The 16,257-nt window shown below is 43.7% G+C and overlaps 1 protein-coding gene across 2 annotated transcripts in view; it reads left to right on the top strand.

Annotated features, from left to right (window-relative positions):
• LOC132890444 (A disintegrin and metalloproteinase with thrombospondin motifs 2-like) overlaps window positions 1-16,257 on the top strand; it is a 344,549-nt gene that overhangs the window by 305,307 nt on the left and 22,985 nt on the right. For both annotated transcript variants that reach the window (XM_060927282.1, XM_060927281.1), the window contains 10 exons: window positions 655-768; window positions 868-1,013; window positions 5,953-6,128; window positions 12,968-13,101; window positions 13,185-13,305; window positions 13,403-13,483; window positions 13,596-13,759; window positions 13,932-14,097; window positions 14,275-14,407; window positions 16,021-16,228. In XM_060927282.1, the coding sequence (XP_060783265.1) occupies window positions 655-768; window positions 868-1,013; window positions 5,953-6,128; window positions 12,968-13,101; window positions 13,185-13,305; window positions 13,403-13,483; window positions 13,596-13,759; window positions 13,932-14,097; window positions 14,275-14,407; window positions 16,021-16,228 (1,443 nt within the window). The remainder of the gene's footprint in view (window positions 1-654; window positions 769-867; window positions 1,014-5,952; window positions 6,129-12,967; window positions 13,102-13,184; window positions 13,306-13,402; window positions 13,484-13,595; window positions 13,760-13,931; window positions 14,098-14,274; window positions 14,408-16,020; window positions 16,229-16,257) is intronic.

Raw genomic sequence — 16,257 nt, forward strand, 5'->3', positions numbered from 1 at the left:
AGTACCTGTATATGAGTACCAGTACGTTGTAACCAACTGGAACATTGTTGCCCCCCCCCATATTTTTTTCTAGACCTGTGTGTGCTACTGTTTTCTTGGGTAGAACTTTAAGCATGTTTTTGTCTTAAATCTTCTAACATTTTCTTGTAAGTTATATTCAATTTGTAGTGTAATTAGCAACTAATGTCTAGTGTGGTTTGGCCTTTGAAGATTGCAAAAATGTGCCTGGAAATAGCTGAGAAACCATCTCCAGGCATCTAAAGCCCTTCAGCTTTCAGACCCCCAGCCGCATTGTTCTGACCCTTTGGCCAGTCATTGGGACAGGCTGAAATTTGGACGGACAGACAAGATTTCGGACTTGTCTGTCTTGTGATAGTCTGCTTAAAATTCCTTATTTCCCACACTGTGATAGGATTGAAAAATGTTACTGTGGATGTAGCTCTGACATGTAAGATAAGATAAATATCATTGAAGATTTTACCAGATCATAACAGATCGCCTTAAAGTGTTGCTGTCGTATTAGCTGTTACTCCGTCCCTGAATCGAAGTGATACGTCCACACTGACAGGTTTATCCAACTCAAATTCATCTGACTCTTTCACTGGACCCTGAGTCAGCATGTCAATAATCTGGCATCTACTTGTTCTCCTTCAGTACCGCCCCTTTGACCCATGTAAGCAGCTGTGGTGTGCTCATCCAGACAATCCCTTTTTCTGCAAGACCAAAAAAGGACCGCCGATTGATGGCACGATTTGTGGGGACGGCAAGGTGTGAGCACAAACAGATATCTGCGAAATACAGCTCCGTTATCCCACAATAAATATTTTTTGTGTTTACTTTGTGTTTTTCTTTGTCTCTCGGTCTCAGCACTGCTTTCGAGGACACTGTGTGTGGCTGTCTCCAGACATCATAAAGCGAGATGGGAACTGGGGTTTGTGGAGTGAGTACGGTGCCTGCAATCGGCCCTGCGGCAGAGGATTACAATTCCGCACTCGCGCTTGTGACAATCCACGGTATGTGTGCGTGTGTGTGCGTGTGTGCATACATCAATCTTAAAGAAAGAATCCACTATGAACAAGTTTATTATTATATTCTGTATAATTAACATATGATCTTCAGTGGCATCCAAGATTTAGTTTCGAATGAATTTCTTAAGTCCTATCCGGACAGGATTGAATCTGCATCGAGTCCTAGGGTAATTTACTATTTTACAGGTCGTCTCAGTCTGTGATTTTATTTCCGTCTGGATCGGCCTTGTCTGTGGTTTTTTTTTCCTTCCATCCTCGTCTGAGAAAATTACAGGCTGACTAACCTGCTGTTTTTCACCAAACTTTTAATTTTAGTCCTGTCCAGATACACTTTTGTGATGTCTATACAGAGAATGCTGATACTTTAATACCATATTTAGTCTCGCTCGCGTATCAGTGACCCTTTCCCAGATATTAAAGACTTTCTGAAATACAAAACAAAAAAATGGATGCTTTATTATAAGAAACACTCAACCATACGCTTCATCTAAGGCCCCGGTCACACCGCCCGAACTTTGCTGGAGCGTTCCTGGAGCGGTGAAAAAAATTAATCACCGCTCGTAACCGTTCACCACCATTTAACAAAAGTTGGCCCCCGTTAAAGCAACGCCGTATACGCTCGGCCACCGCTGATGTTTCTCGAGGGGCCCTCCTACCGCTCCGAAAGTTTTGAGCTGCACAAAATATTGTGAGCGGTGAGGAGGGGGCAATTTTCCGCCCCGGCAAAGTTCACCCCCACTCCACCAACGCCCAGTCAAAGTTTGGCACCGCTAGATGCAAGTTTGTGGACGCTTGGGTCCGCTAGGCCAACGCAGAAATCTTGAACGCTGGACCACCGCTGCTTTGCCAGCGTTGCCTGGGCGGCGATTAAACGTTGCACAAACTTCGGTGGAGCGGTTGTAAGCGTTTTACGAGTGGACACGGGGTTGCTGGAACGGTGTCGGGCGTTAAAGCAGCTATCCATGGTGGCGATGAACTTTGGTTTGGCGTTGGTATAGAGGTGTCGGAGCGGGACCAGAATTTGGCTATAAATACGGGGAGAAATGGACCAGGAGCTCATTTGGAATCGAGCTGCCGTTGAGTTCAGACCTCATCTATATCGAATTTGCTCAAAGTTACAGTAAAACTGTATCACCATGGATGATGAGAGACTTGCTATGATTGGTGCTAAACCAACTTTATACCCCCACCGAGCCAAAGCCCGCATGCGCAGAACGCTGCTATACCAACGCTCGCGTCACCGCTAAACCAACGCTCGCTACCGCTAAACCAACGCTAAAGCAACGCCGGCTTCAGCGGTGCACCGCTAAGCCAACGCCCGTGTTTTCGATTTTTTTCCCATTTTGTGCGCGGTGACGAGCGTTGTCGAAATTCGGCCCCCCCTCCCTACCGTTCAAGGAACGCTCCAGCAAAGTTCGGGCGGTGTGACCGGGGCCTAAGTGCTAAAACCTCAACTATACAGTACCTGGGACAGCATTTTCAGAAAGCATTTGCGTTTTTGTTGAAAATAGTTATTTCTTGATGAGATGAGGAATTATGGATGGATGGATGGACGGATGGGACCGGACCGGACCTACTTACTTTAATCATCCCAAAGGGAAATTCCATTGTTTCAGCAACCTTAAAAACATACAGAAAGCACATACACAGACAAAAAATGCTTTCACCCACAAGACATAGCCTGAGGTAGTCGTCAAGGCGTAATGCCCATCTAGGTGCCAAAGTGAGACTGTAACTGCCTGATAAGACATTAATCAACACATTGCAATAGAGTAGTCCATAAACCAGAATATGCGTATAGAAAAGAAGCCCTCCCAACCAGGGAGACTTAAGTACATAGCATCTCGAGATTTAAGTTTACAAGATTATTCTTCTCTCTCTGCTCAGAGGGGAGTCATTATAAAGTGCTGTGGGTAGGAAAGTCCTCCTATATCTGTTCTTACTACAGCTGAGTTGGCGAAGCCTCCCACTAAAAACACTTTGCTGCTTTGCCAGCGTACTGTATAGGGGATGTGAGGTATTGTCCATAATGTGTAACAATTTCTGTAGCATCCTCCTTTCCACCACCAATTCTAGGGGTTCCAGAGTAGTCCCCAGCACAGAGCCTGCCTTTCTAATTAACTTATTCAGTCTATTAGAGTCACTGGCCCTGATACTGCTACCCCAGCAGATGACAGCAAAGAAAATTGCACTTGCCACCGCAGACTGATAAAACATTTGCAACATCTTAGTACACACATTAAAAGACCTAAGCCTCCTCAAGAAATAGAGCCTACTCTGACCCTTCTTGTAGACAGCCTCGGTATTGTGCTTCCAGTCCAGTTTATTGTCTACGTGAACCCCCAGATATTTATAGCTCTCTTATCACCTCTACCTCTTCTCCCAAGATGGAAATGGTGTTTAGCTTAGCCCTGGTCGTTCTAAAGTCCACCACCATCTCCTTGGTCTTGGCCACATTTAAGAGCAGGTGGTTGTTACCACACCACTCCACAAAGTGTTCCACCAGTTGTCGGTACTCTGTTTCCTCCCCCCCCGACACACCCCACCAATGCAGAATCATCTGAGAACTTCTGCAGATGGCAAGACTCAGAGCTGTAACAAAAGTCAGAGGTGTAGAGTATGAAGGGGGATAAAACAGTCCTCTGAGGTGTTCCTGTACTGCTGACTACCCGCTCAGACACACAGCCCCCAAGCCGCACAAACTGTGGCCTATCTGTGAGGTAGTCCATAATCCAGGAGGTGATGGCAGTGTCCACCTGCATCCTCTGCAGCTTTTCACCCAGCAGCACAGGCTGGATTGTGTTAAAAGCACTGGAGAAATCAAAAAACATGATTCTCACAGCGCTGCCTGCTCTGTCCAGGTGAGAGTGAGCTCTCTGGAACAGGTAAATGATGGCATTCCTCCACCCCCACCTTAGGACAGTAGGCAAACTGTAAGGGGTCCAGGGAGGAGGTCACCTGTGATCTTAGATGGGCCAAGACCAGTCTCTCCAGCACCTTCATAATGTGCGATGTCAAGGCAACCAGTCTATAGTCATTAAGGGCCGATGGAGTGGGCTTCTTTGGGACCGGAACAAGGCAGGATGTCTTCCACAGCACAGGCACCTTCCCCTGGCCAAGGCTAAGATTGAACAGGTGCTGTAAAATCCAGCACAGCTGGTCTGTGCAGGACTTCAGGACCCTGGGGCTGATGCCATCTGGACCTGTAGCCTTGTTCAGGTGGAGTTTTACCAGCTGCCTTTTCACCTGGTTGCTGGTGATGGACATACAGGTGGGAGGGCTAAAGGAGGAGAGGGAGGAGGAGGAGGGGGCAGCGTTGTCTGCTATGGTGATGGAATCTGGGGGGTGTGGGGGGAGCAATGGGTGTCAGCAGTCCTGTTTGCTGAGGTGGCATGCGAGGGAAGCCCCTGTGTGGAAGTGGAGATTTGTTTTACTCTGAATAAATCTATTTTAATTAAAGGTTGGCTTTTTCTCATTTTTTCACCATGAGATGAAGCAACTTCACTGAAAGATGGATTTTTTCCCTAACCCTTTTTACTAATCTTTACAAGGGGTGCCAATAATTGTGAATGGCGCTGTATATTAATTTATGCACAATATCATCGGCTTTTAGTTTTCTATAAATAGCGACTAGTTGTATCACTGCTACTTCTTTGAAGATCTAATGTTAAAAGCTGACAAATGAATGCTGTAATTGTTGTATATATTCAGACTGCTAATAATTTACAGTTATTACTTTGTCAGAATTGAACATTAGATATTTAAAGAAATGGTCACATGACACATCCAGGTTTGTGGAAAATACAAAACACTAAAAACTAGTATGCATCAACTTCGCAATTACTTCAGTGTTAGATTTCTCATTAATATGATATTGAACATCAAAATGGTGAGTAAGGAAGGAAGCTCTTGCTCTGTTGTTTTTGTTTTTAGGACCTTATAGCAAAACTTGAACTTTAAATAATATTGGCTGGCGTTGAGTGGTATATCAGATATATTCTATTCAGCTAGCATGATATTGAACGAGTCAAAGACGAGTAGCTGAATGGAATATATCTGATAGACCACGTAAAAAAGCCAGCCAATATTATTATTATTATTATTATTAATAATAATATTATTATTATCCATACACATTCCATTTGGGTGTTCAACGCATCTTTTGCTTTCAAAATTCTCTCAAAATCTTCTGTATTTAACAAAGCAAACCTAGCAGCCATGTTTGTTTACAAATTGTCCCAGTCGCTCGCCAGGGCGGAAGTTTTACATCTCCGATGTGTCTCTTTTCCAGTTTTTCGATGTCCGTTGGTATGTTTTTCTCTCGTAAATAAATATCTAATGACGTTTTGGTAGCCTTTCGGGTGTTCAACGCGTCTTTCTCTTTCCTGGCGAACACAGAAATGATTGTGTGCATGTGCAGCAGAAAAGTTTCTCATTGGATATCCACATGAGCTCCGACGCATGACATTGTGTTGTCTTGACAACGTGTAATATCGTAACAATATTGGACGCTCATTCTCCATTGGGTAGAGTGACGTAATACACAAAGCATAAGCGTTATGCTAACAATACTGCATGCTATCGAACCAAATGAATGAAATTCGCTAGAAGGGAATAGAACATGTTTTTATTCCATTGAAAAGGTGTCCTGTATGTATAATATACCTTATGTTTTTGATAATTGTTCAAAACGCTGTTGTTAATTTCTCACAGAAAAAATGGAAAGACACCATTAACCAACAGAGTAGCCCCAGAACTGCTAAAACACATCATATAATCATTCAGTATAAACATGTTTAATTTGATTCTGAGTGGAGTTTTCCTTTAAATTCATGTTGGCAATAATCAGTGTTGTTATGTCAATAATGAAGCACTTATTATAAGTCATTAATATTAGTTGTTTTATTACTTACATCTTCTGTAGTCCTGCTAATGGTGGACGCACCTGCTCAGGCTCAAACTACCAGTTCCGGGTGTGTAATACTCATGAATGTGAGGACCCGTACCAGGACTACCGGGCCGAGCAGTGCAGCTCCATGGACAGCAAATTTGAGTACCACAACAAGAAACACCACTGGCTGCCTTATGAGCACCCTGACCGTAAGTAATACTCTCATGTGTGCATTTACAAATCGTGTTGGGGTTTTCATAAGGAGTATCTTTTTCTTTTCTTTTTTTTAAGCCCAAAAATAATGTGCTGTAGTTATGGACAGGATATAAGTTAAGTTCCTGAAAAGGTTCCAGTTTGGGAGATCCGGAATGCAGAGTTACGATCTCTAGTCGAATGCAGCATAGAATCGGTATGGAATAAATAATCGCTCTTTGTTTTTAAACATATTGAGTGGAGCCGGGTTCGTGTGTAAAATTTGTGTTGATTATCGCATTTTGAAAACATCATTGTTACCATCTAACGTTAGCACATGACCTGCAGGCCAGACTGTGTACGAGGGTCATTGTAGGGGGAAAAAAACCGACGTGGAGCCGAAGGAGGGTATCAAACAACAGTCGATACAGATGCATATATGAGTTGTATCTATGGCGAGTCGGTCTTGTGGTGAACATGTCCGCCCCTTAAGCAGGAGATCACGAGTTCTACTCACAGCCAGGTCATACCAAAGACCCTCAAAAAAATGGTACCTACTGCCATCTGGCGAGGCGCCACAATACAGATGTGAGTAGGGAATCAAACTCTTGTGGTTGCCAGAGAACTAGCCTCCCACTGTAACCCTATCTCTGTAATAGGTGAGAGGCTGAGGGCTATAGAAATGAAGATTGGTGCTGCCCAAAGCGCTAAGTGCCTGGTTAGTACTGGGACAGGAGACTGCCTAGGAAGTTCAGGTCCTGTCTTGGGAGGTACTTTTGACTTTTTTTTACATGAGTTGTATTCAGAGTTGAGTTCAAATAAATTAGTGAGCACTAAAATCATTCACATCAGAAGTTTTCTGAGAGTTATGCATGTGGGGTGGAATTTGAGTAAAACAGAGGCATGTCTCTGGTACATGCAATTCTGACCACGGACTTCGTCGTCATCATCAGCTGTCCATCTCTAGCAATGATAACTGCTTCATTAGGATGCATAGAAACGCAGATGGGCCGCAAGGCCCGCACCAGAGCAACAGAGTCGCCTGCAGTGGTGGCATGAATGGCCCGGCCGTGCCTCTACGGAACGTCTGGTCTTGTGAGCTCTCATATACTATTCTCCTCTCCTAGCGAAGCATCTTGAACAGTAAGGTAAGACAAATGATGTCGTGCCCCCATCGTGTTGTCTCTCTGGACCTCCAGACCTGATGCCAAGTGGTACACAAAAGTGCCACAGACCTGATGGATATGAAAGTTGCCCTCCAGTGACAACTGACTTGCCGAGTGATGCCATCCATTGGCCACTTGAGTGGCTCTTCCACATGCCATCTGGTGGTGTGCCATTAACCCTGTTGGGTTCATCTGCCATATTGCACCAAAAAGCACCCTGCTGCCAGCACCTTATTGGTGATGTATTATTTAACCCATAGCTGGAACCCAGGTAGGTGCTACCACTCCGGGTCAGAGTAGACCTGGGGGCAATGGTGATTAAGGGGTAATTTCACTTTCCCCAATACTCAAGTCCTCCCGGACCTGATACTCACCATCAGTTGCAATTTAAAGTCATACCCAGGACTATGACCAGAGACTTGCACAGATATCGGCTTGACCAAGGAGCAGGATTATGTCCAGCCCCATTGTCTGACAGTTTGATGTAACCGTAATATGCCATCATGAAATATACATGTGGACTTGTCAAGTCAAAATCCCTCCCGTCCCAGGACCTGGTCTTCCCAGGCAGTCTCCTGTCCCAGTACTAACCAGTCTTTTGAGGGGCATCGGGCAGCACCGATCTCCCTTTCTATATCCCTCAGCCTCTCACCTATTACATAGCTAGGGTTAGAGTGGGGGTCTAGTCCTCTAATAACCATGAGAATTCGACTCCCTAGTCATATCTGTATTGCTGCAGACCTCACCAGATGGCAGTAGGTATCATTTTTATGATGGTCTTTGGTATGACCTGACCGCAAGTAGAACTCACAACCTCCCAGTCGAGAGATGGACACACTAACCACGACGCCAGCTCGTGGTCTTTGGACTTGTAAACACACTAAAAAACTATGAAATGTCATTTAAGGCCAAAAATACAATACTATGAATGAATTCTATCGTACTGTCCTGTTAAATGCAGTGAATGAACCCTTTTTTCACACAGAGGACATTGCTGGGGACATTGTGGAAAGTTGTGTGCACAACTAACACAATAAAAGGAAAAATAATAGATTGCACTGGATCAAGTGCTATTTTATAAACTGCTGAATAGTGATTTTTAAATCAAACCAAATTTGCTGAGAATAATGAGAACATTACAGTTACTACTATTCATCTCATCTCGTTATCTCTAGCCGCTTTATCCTGTTCTACAGGGTCGCAGGCGAGCTGGAGCCTATCCCAGCTGACTACGGGCGAAAGGCGGGGTACACCCTGGACAAGTCGCCAGGTCATCACAGGGCTGACACATAGACACAGACAACCATTCACACTCACATTCACACCTACGGTCAATTTAGAGTCACCAGTTAACCTAACCTGCATGTCTTTGGACTGTGGGGGAAACCGGAGCACCCGGAGGAAACCCACGCGGACACGGGGAGAACATGCAAACTCCACACAGAAAGGCCCTCGCCAGCCACGGGGCTCGAACCTGGACCTTCTTTCTGTGAGGCGACAGCGCTAACCACTACACCACCGTGCCGTCCCTTACTATTATTCATGCAACAATATATTATTTTATTATTCAATATCGTTTCATTCTTCGTGTTTAAAACTGCCTCTTGGTTTTACGTTCCATTATATCACAGTTTTTATATCATATTACACTGAAAGCTACGGTATATATCGACACCTCATTTTTCTGAACTTAATTTGGCTTTGCTTTCACAGAAGCCTATAAATCTGTCCCTGCTGCATGCTTTCAGCTCCAGAGAACTGAGAAAGGGCAAAAAATATGATCGCATTTCAGCTGCAGGCTCTAATGCCTCCTTTTGTCTTTCATCAACATCCACCGCCAGCTTGAGTTCCTCGAGCGGGCTGTGTAATCTCCACAGAACCACTAACTCCTCAGATCCGAACAATCAGAACAGGAACTGCCAAAGTGGATCTTAGCTAAGTGGGGACTTTTGGAGTTGTAGAGATTTGACAACAAAATAGCAGACTGTCTGTATAGTTCTATGCCAGGATGATGATTATTATTACAGTATTATTATTCCCCAAGCCCAGTTTTGGACCTCAAATGCATCTGGTAGAATTTAGCAAAGTGATATTGATTTGACGCATAGTGACAAGCCACAGAAATATTCCAGCTCTTTATCCTTTTTTTGTTTTAAATGTCTCCAGTGATTTCATCATTATTATGTTCTGATATACAAGATGTTATGTTTTTTTTTTTTTGATAACACGCTTGTAAAGATTTGCCAGTTTCAATCAGTGCACCAGACTCAATATTTACAATGCAGCTTCAGCAATTAAAAAGCCTGTGTTTATCAGTCAGAAAGCATTTGGCTCTCACTCTGTCCTCCTTTCTTCCCTGTGGCTGTCAGTGCCAGTGACGGAGGCTTTATGGTTTGTCAGAAGTGCTTCTGAACATTGTCAACTTGGAACAATTACTGTGTGTGAGATGGGACTTTTGCAAGACAAATTGCAGTTTTATATTAATCAGCATATATCATAATGTGTTGTCACTTCGATAGCAATGACTTAGACAGGAACTCATATGGCAGATGGATTTCAAAAAGAGGCTTGGCGAGGAAAAAAAAGAGAGTCTGGTGAGGGGACAGTGGTTTATTGCTGTTATAATGTAAATGATAACAGGAACTAACTTGTTTTGGAGATGTTCCACAATATTAAACGGAACCATAAATATATCAAGTGTACAACGTTTCATTCTTTAATAAATAAAAATTTGCCAGTGTTGCCAAATTTATGTGGTCATCGTCATTGTTGTTGGCATAGCTCGAGGTCGAGTATCCTTTCCAAGATCAAGGTGTAGGGTGCTTGAAGCTGAGATGACTTGAGAGTCTAAGATGCGAATGAAACAGTCGAGGACAATGAGGGCAGTGGGTAGTAGGAGGCGGTCCAATGCCAGCTGCTCTCTGTTGTTCTCGGAGCTTTCGGCGGCCAGCGTTTTTCGTCTGCATGATGTCTCTTATCGTTTTTAGCCTTGATGGAGCCAGAAAGACAGGACGTTCTCCAAAGTCTTTGGTTTTCTGCGACCGCATCCCAGTTCTTTTGGGTCCATATTAAATGCTATCAGAAATCTTTTGATACAGTCCTTGGAATGCTTTTTGGGTGCCCTTCTCTTTCTGTGGCCTTCAGTCAGTTCAGAGTAGAGGACTTGCTTGGGGAGTCGTTCGTTTGGCATCCTTTGGGCATGGCCAAGCCAGCGCAGTTGGTCGCATTCGAGCTTGTCACTGGAGACGATGTTCTATGGTACAAGAGGAATAAAATACTTAAGGATGTGGTGTTATTGAAAAATAGTCAACCTTGGTGTTAGCACATCATACAAACCCATTGTTGATTATTTCCCGATAACAACATGCCCCTAGGTGATTTATTCCTTACATCAGCTTCCTCTGCAAGCTTGAGTTTCTCAAACAGGCTGTGCCTGTAGTATGTGTGATCTCCACAGCTCCTCAGCTGTGAGTCCAGACCTCACGATCATAGCTGGAAGAGCCAAAGTGGATCTTAGCTAAGCAGGAATATTTGGAGTTGTACAGACTTATTGCCAGACAGCAGAATGTGCCAAATCAGTAACAGATGAATGGATTTTTGATACAACACAATTCCAGGGTTGCTAGCAAATCTACAGAGTTTGGCTCCTCCCATGCCTCTGATTGGCAGCCTGCAAACAGCTTAAGTAACACTCTCTGTTATAAGAAAGTAATATGTGAGTATTCATCAGGGAGGCTGGTGTAGGAGTCAAACAAACCATGTGTTTGTTGATGTCTGATCAAACAAAATGGCATGACACATCAATAGAGATGTTACAGTCACATCATTTTAAAGCTTTGTCGACAGTAGAGGTTACATAAGAATTTTGATCATTAAAAAAAAGTCATCATCAAATAAAGCTGCCTTACAAATATGATTCTATCTGCTAGTCAATCTATCTGATTCTATCTGCATTCTGTTGTTGTACCAACAGAAGTTTGCAGACTCAAGGCCTCAGAGCTAAAAGAGAAATAATCTTTTAACTTTTGATGCATTACATATGCTCAGTGAGTTCAGTAAAATCTCTGTGCCTGTCTGTTCTAGTAAAGGAGGCATGGTCTCTGTACCTGTCAGTCCTAGTGAAGAAGCCTTTATGACTTGCCAGTCCCAGTGAAGGGGGTGTTGCCTTTATGAATTGCCAGAGCCAGTGAAAGGAGGATGGCCTTTGGGATTTACCAGTCCCAGTGAAGGAGGCATGGCCTTTGTGACTTGCAAGTCCCAATGAAGGTGGCATGGCCTTTGTGACTTGTAAGTCCCAGTGATGGTGGCATGGCCTTTGTGACTTGCAAGTCCCAATGAAGGTGGCATGGCCTTTGTAACTTGCCAGTCCCAGTGATGGAGGCGTGGCCTTTGTGATTTGCCAGTCCCAGTGAAGGTGGCATGGTCTTTGTGACTTGCAAGTCCCAGTGATGGTGGCATGGCCTTTGTGATTTGCAAGTCCCAGTGAAGGAGGTGCGGCCTTTGTGACTTGCCAGTCCCAGTGAAGGTGGCATGGTCTTTGTGACTTGCAAGTCCCAGTGAAGGAGGTGTGGCCTTTGTGAGTTGCCAGTCCCAGTGAAAGACGCATGGTCTTTGTTGTGTAGTGGTTAGCATTGTCACCTCACAGCAAGAAGGTTCTGGCTTCAAGCCCAGTGGCCAAGGGGGACCTTTCTGTGTGGAGTTTGCATGTTCTCCCTGTGTCTGCGTGGGTTTCCTCCTGGTGCTCCGCTTTCCCCCACAGTTCAAAGACATGCGGTTAGGTTAACATGGGGCGGCCATGGGCTGAAGTGCCCTTGAGCAAGGCACCTAACCCCCAAATGCTCCCCGGGCGCTGTAGCATAGTTGCCCACTGCTCTGGGTATATGTCTGCGCTTATTGCTCACTTGTGAGTGTGCATACATGTGTTCGTTGCTTCAGACGGGTTAAATGCAGAGGACCTGTGCTTGAGTGTGCATGTGACAAATAAAGGCTTCTTCTTCTTGTGACTTGCCAGTCCTAGTGAAGGATGCGTGGCCTTTATGACTTGTCAGTTTCAGGGAAAGACATGTTGCCTTTGTGACTTGCCAGCCCCAGTGAAGGAAGCGTGGCCTTTATGGCATGTCAGACCTAGTAAAAGAGGCATGGTCTCTGTTCCTATCAGTCCAAGTAAAGGAGTCATAGTCTCTTTGCCTGTCAGTCCTAGTGAAGGAGCCGTGGTTCTGTGTCAGTCAGTATCTAGGAGGTATGGTCTCTGTGCCTTTCACTTCCGCTGAACAAAGCATGGTCCTGGTGCCTGTCAGTCCCAATGAAGAAGGTATGGCCTTTTTGACTTGTCAGTCCAAGTGAAGGTGGTGCGGTCTCTCTGCCTGTCACTTCCATTAAAGGGGGCAGGGTCTCTGTGCCTGTCAATTCCAGTGAAGAAAGCATGGCCTTTATGACTTGTAAATCTCAGTGAAGGAGTCATGGACTTGCGTCTGTCAATATAGTCAAGGAGGCCTCTATGCCAGTCAAGAAAAATGAGTGGTCTTCCCTTATTCAGTGCTAATACTCTCTCTCAAATACAAATACTCTGTCAAAGCCCAATACTCAATCACACTGAAGTGCATTGAGGCAGGTTTAAAGTGCATTTTATTGAATTCCTGCTTCAAATATACCCTTCTATATTAGTAATGGTCCTGTTTTCCATTCGGCAGCTAAACAGCGCTGCACCTTGTACTGCCAGTCCAAAGAGACACGAGTGGTGGTGAACATGCAGGAGCTGGTGGAACCGGGCAGCCGCTGCTCCTACAAAGACCCCTACAGCGTGTGTGTGTATGGCGAGTGTGAGGTGAGCCTGTTGGCATATGTGTGCCCGTATGTGTGTGGGTGTCTGATTTGCTATTTGCTCACGGTAGTTTTCTCTCTTTCCAGAAAGTGGGATGTGAGAACGTGGTGGGTTCACCAGTTCAGGAGGACAAGTGTGGTGTGTGTGGGGGAGATGGAACCAGGTGCAAGACTCACAGGTTCAACTTCACCTTCACTGATAAGAAAGGTAGGACTTAATTTGGCATAAAACTGAAATATGTGAATAAATTAGAAAGTTTTCAACAATATTCAAAAAATATCTGTTTTGTTGTTTGGGTTCATAGGTGTTATTAAAGTGCTTGAAATTCCAAGAGGAGCGAGGCATCTGCTTATCCAGGAAATCAATGGAACAGCTAATATTTTGGGTAATCTCAACAGAATTCATCTAAACAGAATCTCAGCATGTAGAAATTAGGAGGCTTGTTGATTGTATCACAGTGTGATATGATTTTTTTGTGTGCGTGTGTGTTTGGGCAGCTGTGAAGAACAAAGCAACCGGTGATTTCTTCCTCAACTCTCATGGAGATTACCCAGAAACCCGTTCAGTCATTGAGAAAGGGCTGGAGTGGCAGTATGAGAACAAGAATAACAAAGACACCATTCAGACCAATGGACCTCTGAAAAATGATGTCGTTCTCATGGTAAGCACACTATTTGTCTTCATTTTCCATGCGAATAAAATCAGAAAAAAGCAAAAGACATCCCTACCCTATGGATGCATCCCCTAAAGATTTACACTTCCTAAAAACACTTGCTTTAGTGGATAATCTCACCTGGATACTATAGGCATGTAATTCTACATTTGTTTGATAGATCCGGATTCACAGTTCAGCACGGGCGAAGGTGTCAGTCAAATACATTACCAACTTTGATCGACTCAGCGACAGAGCCAATGAGAACAACATGGTGCCTGACAATGCAGTACCCTACTCCTGGGTGATCAAGAAGTGGACCCCCTGCTCCAAGACCTGCGGGACAGGTATTACATCCTAACAGCAACATGTGTATTGTGTGTTCTGTGGAAAAAAAAAAAGTACGGGTAAAGAATGAGAATTGATATAGAATTGTAATGTGTGGGTGTGTTTACCTTAGTATGCAGCCAGTGCATAATAAACAGCTCTCTGTTTTTGTGTGTGTGTGTGTGTGTGTGTATAAGGCACACAGATGACACGCTATGGTTGCCGTAAGAACGCTGAGAAGAGGCTGGTGCACCGGCGCTTCTGTGAGAAAATCAAAAAGCCTTCTGTAATTTTCAGGGACTGCTACCTACGCGAATGTGCTCAGCCCATGTACGTAAGTGTGTGTGTGTGTGTTTAATAATAATGATAATAATAGTAATAATAATGTTCAACGGCAGCAGTAAATATTATTATTGTGAAGATTTAGATGTGCTTATTTATAAAAAAAACAATTGAAGTGTACATTTTATCCATTTATAGTTAATAATATAGATGTATTATAATACTATAATAATATTATAGTTACGTATCTAACTATAATAATATTATTATAGATAATAATAAGGGCGGTACGGTGGTGTAGTGGTTAGCACTGTCGCCTCACAGCAAGAAGGTCCTGGGTTCGAGCCCCGGGGCCGGCGAGGGCCTTTCTGTGTGGAGTTTGCATGTTCTCCCCGTGTCCGCGTGGGTTTCCTCCGGGTGCTCCGGTTTCCCCCACAGTCCAAAGACATGCAGGTTAGGTTAACTGGTGACTCTAAATTGACCGTAGGTGTGAATGTGAGTGCGAATGGTTGTCTGTGTCTATGTGTCAGCCCTGTGATGACCTGGCGACTTGTCCAGGGTGTACCCCGCCTTTCGCCCGTAGTCAGCTGGGATAGGCTCCAGCTTGCCTGCGACCCTGTATAAGGATAAAGCGGCTAGAGATAATGAGATGAGATGAGAGATAATAATAATCACCATCGTCATCATCATCGCCGTCAATGACAGCAGGAAAAACATTATTATTATTATTATGTAAATTTAGATATGCTTATTTAGGAAAAAGCAAGTAAAATGTACATTTTATCCACTTAGAGTTATATATTGAAGATGATGATAATAATAATAATAATAATAATAATAATAATAATAATAATGTTACTGCTGTTGTCAAACATTATTATTATTATTATTATTATTAATAATAATGTTCGACAACAGTAGTAAAAGCTATTATTATTATTATTATTGTCTAAATTTAGATATGCTTATTTATGAAAAAGCAGTTGAAATATACATTTTATCCATTTATAGTTGCATTTAATGACAAGTGATAACAGGAACTAACTTTATGTTATAACAGATATAAACAATCGTTCCCTCTCCAGTCTCTTTATTTCTCTGTCTTGAAATTAATAAGGCAAAAAAGTGCAGTTTGTCATGTTAGTGTTTGAGAAACTGTCAAAACTGAAGACTTTGGGGGCGTTGTGGCTCAGGTGGATAAGGCGCCATACCATAAATCCGGGGACCCGGGTTCGATTCCGACCTGAGGTCATTTCCTGATCCCTCCCCATCTCTCTCTCCCACTCATTTCCTGTCTCTACACTGTCCTATCCAATAAAAAGGTGAAAAAAGCCCAAAAATATCTTTAAAAAAAAAAAACTGAAGACTTTGCCATGGTGGAAAACTTAAAGTTACAAAATGCTGACACTGGAAACTCCTTCCGTAAATGTTACATAAACGTCTCCTCCTATATCAACAATTACACGTATTTTTAAACAGGTCTGTGTAAAGCATCCACAATTCTGAACTATGTAATCTGTTTTTTGTATTAAAATGAAGGAATGAATTACAATTGGAACTGTCAGAGATGCTGGGTTTAGTACCTATTTTAAGGATTGTGATATATGTTTTCTATAATAAATACCGTGTGTGTGTGTGTGTGTGTGTGTGTGTACACGTAGCTGGGAGACTGGAGATTGGGGTGAGTGCAGTAAGTCCTGTGGTAAGTTTGGGACTCAGACACGCTCAGTGCGCTGTGTTCAGCCTCTCAGTGATGGAAAGTTCAAGTCGATCCGGAGTCGATACTGCAACGATGAACGTCCTGAAGCGAGACGCGACTGCAACCGCGTGCTCTGTCCTGCTGAGTGGAAACTGGGGCCATGGTCACAGGTGCACTTACATGAACACACATACGCATA

Source organism: Neoarius graeffei, chromosome 8 (assembly GCF_027579695.1).
Source record: "Neoarius graeffei isolate fNeoGra1 chromosome 8, fNeoGra1.pri, whole genome shotgun sequence".
Taxonomy (NCBI): Eukaryota; Metazoa; Chordata; class Actinopteri; order Siluriformes; family Ariidae; genus Neoarius; species Neoarius graeffei.